At 40.2% G+C, this 12301-nt stretch overlaps 1 protein-coding gene across 1 annotated transcript in view; it reads right to left on the bottom strand.

Annotated features, from left to right (window-relative positions):
* The window catches only part of LOC115028845 (MAM domain-containing glycosylphosphatidylinositol anchor protein 2), a 158925-nt gene that overhangs the window by 23328 nt on the left and 123296 nt on the right, over nucleotides 1-12301 (bottom strand). The window contains exons 11-12 of the mRNA XM_029462716.1: nucleotides 7802-7950; nucleotides 697-874 (exon numbers count right to left, since the gene is read on the bottom strand). Of these exons, the coding sequence (XP_029318576.1) occupies nucleotides 697-874; nucleotides 7802-7950 (327 nt within the window). The remainder of the gene's footprint in view (nucleotides 1-696; nucleotides 875-7801; nucleotides 7951-12301) is intronic.

Here is a 12301-nt window from a genome sequence, read left to right as displayed (position 1 = left end):
CCCACTCAGAAACATTGTTTTTGGGGGAAACTGAGTAAAGCAAAACATGACTTGTCTCCCACCAGCTGTGTTTGGTCTTGTGATCCAAACTACGTCTGATGTTTTGACGTCATGATGATCTCACACGCACAGGAACACCAAGTCAGCCAGGGCCCGAGTCCAGAACAGACCTCAGAGTCAGGCAAGTAAGGTCACGAGGAAGAAATCATTCGTCAGTTGGTCGGCGTTTACTGAAAGTGGCAAAGAAGCAAAGCGAGCTGACTTCAAGCTGTCTTCTGATGCCTGAGTGTGTTAGATGCATATCACTTCATTTTAATGAGTGTAGTTTTTACTGCTCCTCCGTACATATCATACATAACACATCCTCGTCGGGATCATCGTAACGATCGGTGATACCAGAGTGAACTTTTAATATCCATCAGTGTTGATGAACGTGCGTCTTTATGCGGCAGCACAAACTCCATCTGTTGTATCCATGTTGTATTTTGTATTTCTGAGTTATCTGAAGAATAACATTACCAGCTGTGGCTGTACTTCCTCCACCTGTGCAATCACATGTGTAGGCAGAAGACTACAGTGAATCTGTCTCCCCTACCATGTTTCTCTCTCAATTTTCCAACATTAAATACAGCAGGAAGAGAAGACTGATCACAGTCCTCCCAACATGCATCCTTAGAGTTAGTATACAGCACTCACCGCTGTACGTGACGATCCGGATGGTGGAGTCGCCCTCTCCGAAACGTGTGATGGGGGTGAGGCGAACTTCGTAGGATTCAGGCTTTATGAGCTCAGTCAGGTTGTGTGTCATGAGCTCTCCTTTGTTGATTGCTCCATCCACAGGGATCTCCTGCTCCCACCACCGCTGCAACCCCATCTGGATGGGAAGAGGAACCACGAGATTATTACAAATCACTCGACACTCTGAAGTTCTGTACCGACGTGCACACAGACATTTTATACAGAATTGGCCTAACATAGGATTTGGGACATCATACTACTAAGAAGCCGTCAGCAATGGGTTTGTATCCATCAGAATTCAAATGATGTGATTCATATTTTACCCAGAAGTATAGCGGCCACGGTCCAGTGCACTAACTGAAACACTTATTCTATGCATTTTGTATTCTCAGTTTCATAGCCAGATATGCTTTTCAGCTTTAATAGCCCAAAGTGTTTGTTCAGTGTTCCTACAGCGTAAGACAGAAGTAACTGAAATGTTCCTGTTTTTATAATGAAAATAGTTTCCCAAAGTTGCCAGTGGGCAAAATGTTAATTCATCTTAATTTCTTTCCTGTTGTACCAAACTCGCACTGAACCTGTGACACCTGAACCTGGGTACAAACCAAATTCTGACTAACCCTACCTGTAACTCAATCACTAACATGTGGAGTCCCACAGGGAAGTGTTTTATGATACGTGAATGACTTAATAATGAGAACACATTAAAGACAATCATAAGTAAGGAATTCAGTAAAACGTATCAAACTTGTAGACAATACAAAGTCTACTTTATTTGAATTAAAGTCTAGTTAAGCAAGTACTAGTATTAAGTAGACCAGTGTTGTCCTAGATAGACACTTGGTTTTAGGCTATAAAAAGCTCATTTCATTGATAAAGGAAGTCTAAGGCTGCTGGCTAATTCCCTTGTTTTGAGTTGCGTTGATTAGTCCCTCTGTTCGGAGGTCTGTGAAACGCTTTGAGGTGATTACAGATCTCTCTGCAAAAGTTGGTCAGTGTTAGGTTTGGACCCGAGGGCACATGATGACAAATTAAACTTCCAACAGCCAGTGTGGTCGGTCACCCTTGAAGGATAAAGTTGCACAACTACAAAGACCACCTTTGTAGAGTTAGAGGAACTCATACCCACCAGATTAGAGCTGGCAGAGGTTTAATACCTGCATGTATGTTGGCAGGATTATTTAGTTATCTTTGAACACTAAAGAAAATGTCACCACAGGACATTTAGAGCGGCTATAATCAATACTTCAAATCAAAGTAAACTAATGGATTTTGTAGTATCACCACAAAAGAAGAGCATGTAGTGTTCAAAGAACATTCTTCTGAAGAGTTTGCTCCTGGGAATATTTTGCATACAAGACCGCAGCACATATGTATTCCCCTCACCATCAGTGTTGAATGCTCCCTCTCATGTGCCAATTAACCTTATCTATAGGCATTTATATCATCCGCCGCCAACATTAAATGCTACACGACATAAACATATTTTTCTCTGTAAGCTGTTGTCAGCTAGCTGCTCATTAGCCACATTTACTTTCAAAGCAGCTCCCAGCCTCTGAATTCAAAGACTGCTATTAACAAGCAGCAGAAACATTCCTATAGTTGCAGAGAGAATAATCCTAATTTATGTTTCCCATTAAATATATATGCCCATGCCTGCATTATACCTGCGTTTTGCGAGTACAGTAAGGACACCCTTGTGCTCTGTACACGATCGCCTCCTTCTGTTAAAGTTTTTAAAGTCTTTAATCATGTTCTGCAATGTTTGTACAGGGACCTTGAACTGACGGGAGTTTTATATCTCGTCTCTGCACAACACAGAGCACACGAGCGTAACCTGTCTTTAGGTGACTAAGCTCAGTTATCACACAAAAAATGAGCTTGCGCTTTTCACGTCTTGTGATACACAACAGCCTCTTGGATATAAAAGGAAACAAAACGAGGGGTTTGCTGCTGCGTTTGCAGGGGGCAAAGAGAAGAGAAGTAGGGTACATTTTATCCTTGAGAATCAGTTTAAGGAGAAGAGCCGCATAAAGACAAGTTACAGCTTCTGCATCACAATTAGTGACTTTGCATGCCCTTCTCAGTCAGAGGAACAGATAAAGTGTGTTACTAGCAGTGAGAGACAGAGAGAGAGGGAATGGAGGTGGGATAATAGTGGAGCAGAGTCAGTATGTTTGTGTGTGAGAACAATTAAGTAATTACTTAGAGCCTGGATGATGCACAATTATGGGGTGCACGTTTTCACCATGTTGGTTAGCACATCTGTGTGTGTGTTTGAACACTCTGAAAAGAGGATGTATCATTTCAAGCACATTTGATATTGAAATATAAGAAACTTTCTATACAAACGGTGACAGAAAAGTACAAACATCACGCTGTCTGGGTAATATCTGTAGATTGGTGGTGAGGGGATTATTAATGAAGTTATTATACACAATTAGGGCTGCAACTTATGCAACTTATTTTCATTATCATTTCAAAATCTGCCGATTTCTTTTGATTAATTGTTTGGTCTACAAAGTGTCAGCAAATAGTGAAAAATCCAAGTTAATGTCTGTCTTATTTTGAGAGTCCAAAGCCCAAAGATATTCAGTGTAATAGGATGTAAAACAGAGAAAAGAAGGACCTCTCCATATTTGAGAGGCTGAGAGGCGATTATTTTTCTGTCAATCGACTAATATATAAGTTCTAATCATTGCAGCTCTAATGATGTCTGAAACTACATCATGCATTATATGTTAGCAGTGGTGCTAATGCATATGTGTGCATTAAAGAAACGGGGTGACATCGACAGATGTGTAAAACTGAGTTTTCATCCAAAAGCACGACGGTGAAGCTTGTGTTTAACAGAGACGTGCTCACGAGTGTCTTGAAAATAAGTCAAAAAGCATAAACAAATTGCTAATCAACTCAAGAAATCTTAGTGGACTAAAACCAAATGACAGATTAGTCTAGTAAATGAATCTACTAAGATGGGCCCTACTGTGTATTTGCCATACTTTTCTTTCACTTTTTGACCTGGAGCCAAAAAGCTCTCCAAAACTCTATCTCACATATAACCGCATGCTTTCTAATGTGAACCCATTCAACATCATAAAATCCAGTTAGGTCCCACTTATGGAGCATGTTCGGGCAGAGCAGTGGCGCTTGCATTAGCTGATTGGTATCAGCTGCATGATTCACCATTCTTTCTATGAATATAAGTCTCTGTAACTGCAATTGGCCATTTGTTATCAGTTCATGTTATACATGTTATAGTTCATGGTGTCAAATGCCTGGAGCCAAAACACAAATATAAGACTTATATGAAGCTCTGATGAAACAAGCAGCCTGTAGGTCTACTATACATCAATTTGTTTTTAGTTTTTGTTATTTAACTAAATGTATAAAATGTCCTTATACTTTGGTGCAGTAGAAAGCAACAGTATAGTCTCAGCAAAAAATAAATGTTTCATTTCAAATGCATTTTATGCCAGATTGTGATGGGAGCACCATGTCAATTTACTTGGAGAAAGAGAATGTCTTGGGGTTTGTATATTACCTCATTAGTGTTCCCAAATTCTCACATCACATTGCTTGCTTTTAGATTTTTTTTAGGTGCTGGTGCAATGCTGCGAGCATAAATAAAAGTATGAAAATATATGTGCTGTATATCAGATTTGGAGGTCTGTGTCAGATATAAACACATTTAATTGGGGAAAAAAATGTCTATTAGGGGTGTGTGTGTGTGTGTGTGTGTGTGTGTGTGTGTGTGTGTGTGTAACCCAAAGCTCCAGGCAGAGGGAGGCCATAAATACTAGTCTTGGCATAAACTGACTCAAACTCAAAACAACAACAACAAATGGTAGCTTTATTTTTCCATATCAAAAAGCAATTGTATTTAAATGTGCAAATGAAATCAATCTTGAGATGTTGATTGAGAATATCAAGTCAATAGTTGACTTTTCAGACGTTTTGAACCATACACAGGCTTATGGGGTTATGGATTTTGCACCTTTGTTTTGATTCCTATTAATGTTGACTGAATCTCTTCGTCCGTGCTCAATTAAGATTTCTGTTTACATCCCATTACCTTTCATTCTCCAAAATATTGCCCACAGAGGCAGAGTGCCGTATTGATTCAATTTCATTTGATTGCGGCAGCAGTTCACAGGGCTTTTAAAGGCAACTTTAAAAAAACAAAACAGCAGGACTGATCAAAGCGATAGTAGGAGGCAGGAATAATCAAAGTGACGCTGTCTGCTTAGACGAGGGATGACCTACTGTTGATTGCCTACATGTCAAACGTATGACTCCTATTGATCTGCCTGCACACCCTGACTTGACAGATCAATTGAAAAAAGACAAAAGAGGAGAATGAAGAGAAGGAAGAAGCCGCTCCAAGATGGAAAGACATAGGCTGCAAAAGTTATTTTACAGGGGTTGGAGATGGGAAATCAAGCGTCTGGACAGCTAAGAAGGCTTTGAAGTAGCAGGCTGCAGAATCAAAACAAGGCCAGATGTCACACCTCACCATTGCATCCCTGACAGGTGCGGTGATTTGTGTTCTGCTAGAGCTAGAACTTCATTCCCATTTCCCCTTCAGCCAGACTGTCTCTCACGAGAGCACTGGACGATAACACAAAGCAATCCATTACAGAGGCATAAGGTCTACCAGCTCTATGCATTAATTCAAAAGAGAAAATGATAATTCTCAGGGAAAGGCAGGGGAGCTGCTGCCGGATCTATAAATAGATCGAAGTGGTGTAGTCCACGTGCCGAAGCTTTTTTACTGCACCACTCTTTCACAGTCAGTATCTCTCTCTCTATTTATTTATTTTCGGGAGCCTCTCCTCCCACTCATTTTCTCTCTTCTTCGCTCTCATTTCCTCTTGCTCACCGACTTGACTGTTTTTTGCCTCTTTCCCAGCCTCTCTTCCTCACCAATAGGCGTTAAAAAACAAATGATCATTCTAAATCAATACTCAAAGCTGAGACTTAATCAATCACAGAGGGTATACTGTAAAGCAAATGCAACAAACAAATGAATTTTCCTTACAGCAGAGAAGTTCTTTAATCTAAGACAGTGGAAGATCGGTAGTTATGCCTCGGAGGAAGGAAATAATGGTCACAAAATGTACCCTCTTGAGATATCAAGGCAAGAAGGTGGAAAGAATGAATTGGAATGAATTTACCCAAACACTGATTGTTTGCTAACATACACTGGGGTAGTTTTTTTTTTAAATAAACAAATGCAGAAACGGTTTGAATGTTGCAGGACAGATGCAGATATAGATATAGAAATAGATAACTGTGCACAGGACCAGCTAAAAAATTGAAAAAGCAATTGTATATTTCTGGCAAGTTTTCAGACAAACTCCTGGCAAACGTGGGCTCCGCAAAGCACAACATCATTTATTACCAAACAGACCGACTGAGAAAGTTGACAGAAAAATCATTGCGCTACACAAACATAACTGGTTTAGAATGTGTTTTCAAGCTTCAATTCCTTGAGGGTGTAGTGTGAAACAAACATGAAATTATATTATTCATTGCAAACACAATTGTCAGGGTATGCTCGCTAATTCCGAGCAGAACTGAGATGAATTTAGCGTCGCAGAATGTGCTACATTTCTTTGATATGTGCTCTTTAAAAAAATGTTTAGCAGCTTCCTGAAAGGTGGCTCAGCGCTGCCATGCCATGTTATTAAGCGGAAAATCTGTAGTCTTAATGGAGCTTGTTTGCTATTTCAAACTTTATGAGAGAGAGACAGAGACAGAGACAGAGACAGACAGAGAGAGAGCAAGAGAGAGAGAGAGAGAGAGAGAGAGAGAGAGAGAGAGAGAGAGAGAGAGAGAGAGAGAGAGATAGAGAGAGCGAGAGAGACAGAGACAGAGAGAGAGAGAGACAGAGACAGAGAGAGAGAGACAGAGACAGAGAGAGAGAGAGAGAGAGAGAGAGAGAGAGAGAGAGAGAGAGAGAGACAGAGACAGAGAGAGAGAGAGGACAGAGAGATAGAGATGAGAGCGAGAGAGACAGAGACAGAGAGAGGACAGAGAGAGAGAGAGAGAGAGAGAGAGAGCCTTGAGGACAGCGAACAGAGAGAGACAGAGAGAGCAGGAGAGAGAGATAGAACAGAGAGAGAGACAGAGCACAGAGAGAGACAGAGAGAGAGAGAGAGAGAGAGAGAGAGAGAGAGAGACAGAGACAGGAGAGAAGAGAGAGACAGAGCGAGACAGAAGAGAGACAGAGAGAGATGAGATAGAGAGAGAGAGAGAGAGGGAGAGAGGGAGACAGAGAGAGATAGAGAGAGGCCATCCATCAATGCTGCTACCCGGCTGTCATCTGTGGAGTTTACTTGAGAAGCAGGGAAAACAGCAGCTATGCTTGCTCTTTGTCTCTGCGGGGTTCCCTTCGACTCCTCTGACTGAGCTTCTGATGGAGAGCGAAAAACAGAAGCAATTCGAGGAAACCACAGAACTCGTACAAACGACCGCCCCTGACAGGTTCTTAGTCATTCTGCCCGGCCCACAGAGGCTCATTCACATCTTCAAAAACTGCAGAAGAAGACAGTGAATGAATCGAGGCGTAAGATTTGGCGCCGTCAAATGGAACGCAGCAAGCAAGCTGTGCAAACACTTCTATCATATGCTTAACTTGGCAATAAGGAAGCTTTCTACTTCCCCCTGGCACAACACAAGTCTAATTCATCTACGTATGGTCAAAAGGAGGCTGACCATTACCAATGACTGGGAGATTAATGTACCAGGAGCCAACATTTCTGGCTCTAACAAAAGCTCCCTGAGAACAGATTTCTGTGGGATTGAATAACACTTTTCGGTGCAACAAACAGCACGTAGGCTAAACAGAGGAAAAGAGAACAATTCAGCAGGCAGGAGGGCGAGACCTTAACAACTCTTAGTTGGCTTTCACAACTAAGAGACCTGGGCCTGGATTCGAGTACACTTGACCTCGAAGTCTAGTTTTATTGATAAGCGTGAAAACTGTGTACCATACTCTTGAAAAGGTGGTCACGAGAATCAATCGTACCTAATATGAGAAGAACCTTAGTCATCCTACCTGTCTGATGCCTAGTCTGTAGGCCACAATGCGGTCCACAGCGTTGGGGTTCATCTGGGTCCACTGGATCTTGAAGCCGTAGACTCTGGGCCTGTTCTGCCACAGAGGGCTGTACGTGTCATAGTAGAACTCTGGAGGGTAGGCCTTGCCTGGAGAGAAAGCAGATTGATAATTTAATTTAATGCGTTAAAGATCACGATGAAAAACATAATGGCTGCATGGTTATACAGTGGAATCTACTGCAATTGAACTCACGCCTACAAATTCCCAGAACTGTATTAGAGAAGTATTCCAGCAATAGATGCAGTAGTATTGCACTTGCATAAAGTTGAGGTACTTGTGACAGAAATATATGTAAAAAAAAAAAAAGGGGACAAGATATCTCTACAGATTGAGACGAGATTGTGTCTACATGCATGTGCAAACTGATTATAGTTATATTATTGTGAATGAATGACATTTCAGGATTGCTTAAATCCCAACAACTGTACCTAGAATGGAGCTGCTACTGTACGCCGACACTTCATGATGTCACACATTGACAGCGACAGTTCAGCAATATTAACACTTTTACTTTAGAGCTGGATTATGTTGAACACGTTCAGATAAATAATTGATGTCAAACTGTCAGATACAACTTTGCAATGATGGAAAGATGGAAAAATCTAAATAAACAAAAGATTGAGTATATTGGCACTGCTGTGACAAAACAACTTTGGTTGGTGTAATTAAGGATGTGCTATTATTGTTTGAAATGGATAATAATTCTAACTGTAATCACTGAAAGTTGCTAGGCTATAATTGTATTATTATTTTGAGATCTCAATTCTTTGCTTGAGTTTTTAACGCATCACAGGCAAACTCTGACCTCCTGCGCTGGTTATTTTGCACAGTGCGTAAATGTTTCATTTGCTAACATAGTATCACTTCTTTAAAGCCGAGAGGAATGCTGAATTAGCATGTCACAGATGTACAGTATCTCTTATCTTCGCCATGTTCGGTTTGTTCTATTTTTAATACGATCTTTATGATATTCCTTGTTGCTGCTGTGACCCACTTATTTTCTGAAGGGGCATTTAAGTCTCATCTTATGTATATATACAGCACTTTCATGGCATTGAATCAAAGCAGTGTATGCAGATTGTATGTTTAATGACGAAACTACATCCTGCAGTGTCCGACGCAAACGGCAGATCCGAGTCAGATGCTTTACACTCAAATGACCTTCATCTGAAAAAATCATTTTGTACAGATCCAGACTACCACAGAGATCCTCACAAAACTTTTCTTTCCACGACACGGCTTGCTTTGTTGGAATCTGTGAGGATTTATTTTTTGACAGCAATCGTTGCAAGGACTGAACACATCTTTCAAGATTCCCAGCTTTCCAGTCACAGCCTGCCAGCTGACTTCTGACAGCTGAAGTAGGAGCATTGTATTTTAATCAAGATCTAGAAACAAGCTAACCGAATGACAGTTCACCTCAATGAAACCTTGTAGTGTTTGCCCCTCCGCTATTTGGGCTTGTTTATTGAGGGATGACAATACCCAAGACAGATGATTTTTAATAGCCACGGAGAAGACAGTGGAGCGGCCATTGTTAGCTCAAACAAAAGCAAGACTGGGATTTGATGTCCCCGTGTGGAGATGCAGCCGGTAGTTGATGTATGTCAGGCAATTGCATAAACCTGTCAAGCTAGTTTACGTCATTAATGAATTATGATGGCATTATTTTAGTGGGTCTCTCCCCGTGGGCTCCTTGGTGGGAACAGATCCTTGAACCACTTTGTTTCCTTCCATTTGCTACAACGTTTCACACTCAAGGGAGGAAGTGAACTGTGACTCTGGAGATTGAGAAGGTCATAAGTTCAACAAGTTATCTGTCTGTTCATAATCTTAAACCTGATCTGAATATTAAAAACAAACAAAAAACGGATGTTTCAAATGACAAGAAACATTTAAAACTGTGAAATTATGAATGGAAATCGATTTATTTTGATGGCATCGCTGCAATTAGTAGATTTGAGTGTGGGGGGCGAAGACAATCTTTTGCGTAGGGTTCAACTTTATATGATATAATACCTTTGAATAAACTGAGTGAATGTATTGTGCTATTAGTGACCAATCCCACATACACCACGCGGCTGCCATGAATACTCACTAGTGCACCAAAAGTGGATTAATCTACAGCTGAATATATACAAAAAACAACTTCTGTTTAAGTACATTTTGAAAAGAAAATAAACTGCAGTGCACAGCTGTTTTGGGAATTACTTCGACTAAAGAAAGCAAGATTAGCCGTTTCATTCAGGCTCTTACTGATATGATCAATTCTCATAATCGTCCATGATAATAAGTCAAAAATAAACACTGAGGGCATTTTGTTCTGCATTTCAGAAAATAAATCCGTTAATGATGCTTTGCGCAGCACACTGCAGATCACTTGGCCTTTACATGGATAAAGCTATTTAAAATACAATATTCTAAACTGAGAGAAAGGAACACTCATTCATCATCCTGATAAAATCATTCAGGGAGAAAAACAGCTATAACGTTGTGATTCATTAAAACATATATGTTTTGTGTTTTTATGTTGAGGTAAGAAAAGCATTTCACGAGGTTAAAATTTCAAACCTTTCGGTTTTGTGACTGAAGATGCTATAAAACAAACTGCCTCTATGGCTTATGCAGCTAGAGAAACATATTTTCTAACAACAAATGCAAGGATAATTACTGTCTGCACTTCACTCGGCAGTGTTTCGCTGTATGGAGCCGGCTGTGTTTACAGCACGCTGTACAGTAAACATTACATAAGCCAGCCTGACAGATACTGTCATTTTGGTTCATGCAGTTTATACTGTATTACAAGGCCGGTAAAGAAGTAAGTGGATGTACTTTGCAGCAGAGCAGAGGCACTAAGGGTTAAATAAACTGATTGTATGTTTTCATGATATGTCTAAAGATTCCACACACTTTGCTTTAGGAACACATCGTTTTATTAATTGAGTTAAAGTATTTTGTACTGACCTATAACCTATTGTATCAATCGACTTCTTTCTACAGAAACGCCAGTGACATTGTCACAAACTCACAAAGTAAATAGCTGTCTTTCACTCAAATACACAATGTAATGTAAGGATGTCCCTCACTCCTAATAATGCGTTATGTGTGGTGAAGCACATTGCCTAACCCACTTACACCGCTTGAAACAGATAACCCTGGGTGGGAGACATCAAACATAAAGTATAGAAGGCTTAATTGATTTTTTTAAAAATCCTGTTTATAACAGCAGAACCGATGCAATGATTCATAACAGCTCAGTGAAAGCCTTCAGGCGAGAAGTTGACCTTGTTTGCAGACTTCCTTTTCATTTTTTAAGAGTTTATGAACACGTTTTCTTCTCCATATGCTAAGGGGTGCTATATAGTGCAGCGTTGATGTGTGATGTAGGCTTTTGTGGCAGAAATGACGCTTACATATGGACGCACAGCTGGCTGAGACAAACCCTACACCACCGCATGGATAGCTAACTGACTATAGGGAAAATACATTAGACTTTAAAAGACTTGGTGGTAATTGTCTGGTTGTGTCCTTCTGGCATAGAGAATGAAATCTCTTTGTGCCTTTAAAAAGAAAAGAAGAGAAATGGTATTGAACTTGAAATGAATCACTTCCATCTTGAGCATTCAGCTCATTCTTCCTCCACACTTCCTCCCTGCTCACCCAATGCACTCTAACAAGAAAAGGAGCCAGAAAGATTTCTAATCGTTGAGCATATTAACTGGAATTGTATTTTGTTTGTCTTGACTTCTTATTTTATCCTTCTTGGTAAGTATAAGTGGGAGGCTGCTCTAGAGTGACTACTTTAGCGATATTGTGTTGATAACATTGTTCCTATGATGCCTTTTTACTCGTGAGCGTGTAATGTCAGACATTACTACCTGCAGTATGGGTTCAACATCATCCTCCCTTCACTGCAGGGGTGGAGTTCAACTCAGGTGAACATGGCACCGACTATAAAGTAACTAAAAACCATGTCTGGATCTCACACATGTTTATTTGGAGATTGGACACTTTTATAAACCCCTGAGAGGAATATGCAGGTTTGAAAGTAGAATCTATTTAGTTGTTTTTCTTTCACTTGAAGATATGAAAAAATGATTTAAAAAAAAAAAACACACAAACATCGGATTGAACCACTGAAGCTCAAAAAACGCTCTAGATGCCTATTTAAAGCAACTCAAAGGGCCAAACAAACATACAACAAATAAATCAAGATGACAAAAACATTACTACTAACAGATGACGGATCGACTAATGATAAATCAAAAATAGACCGAGAACAGAAACGAGCTTGTGAGATGTGCATGTCACAGTACAATAAACACATTTCCCTCTTAAAACATATGCAAATATCTTATTGCAGCCAACTTTGGGCACCATGTTATACAATGTGATTCCTGCATCATTAGGAACAATGGCTACAATAAAAAGGGAGCA

This window comes from Cottoperca gobio, chromosome 24 (assembly GCF_900634415.1).
Source record: "Cottoperca gobio chromosome 24, fCotGob3.1, whole genome shotgun sequence".
Classification (NCBI taxonomy): Eukaryota; Metazoa; Chordata; class Actinopteri; order Perciformes; family Bovichtidae; genus Cottoperca; species Cottoperca gobio.
The sequence above is the reverse complement of the archived record's forward strand: the minus strand, read 5'-3'. Positions and strand labels throughout refer to the sequence as shown.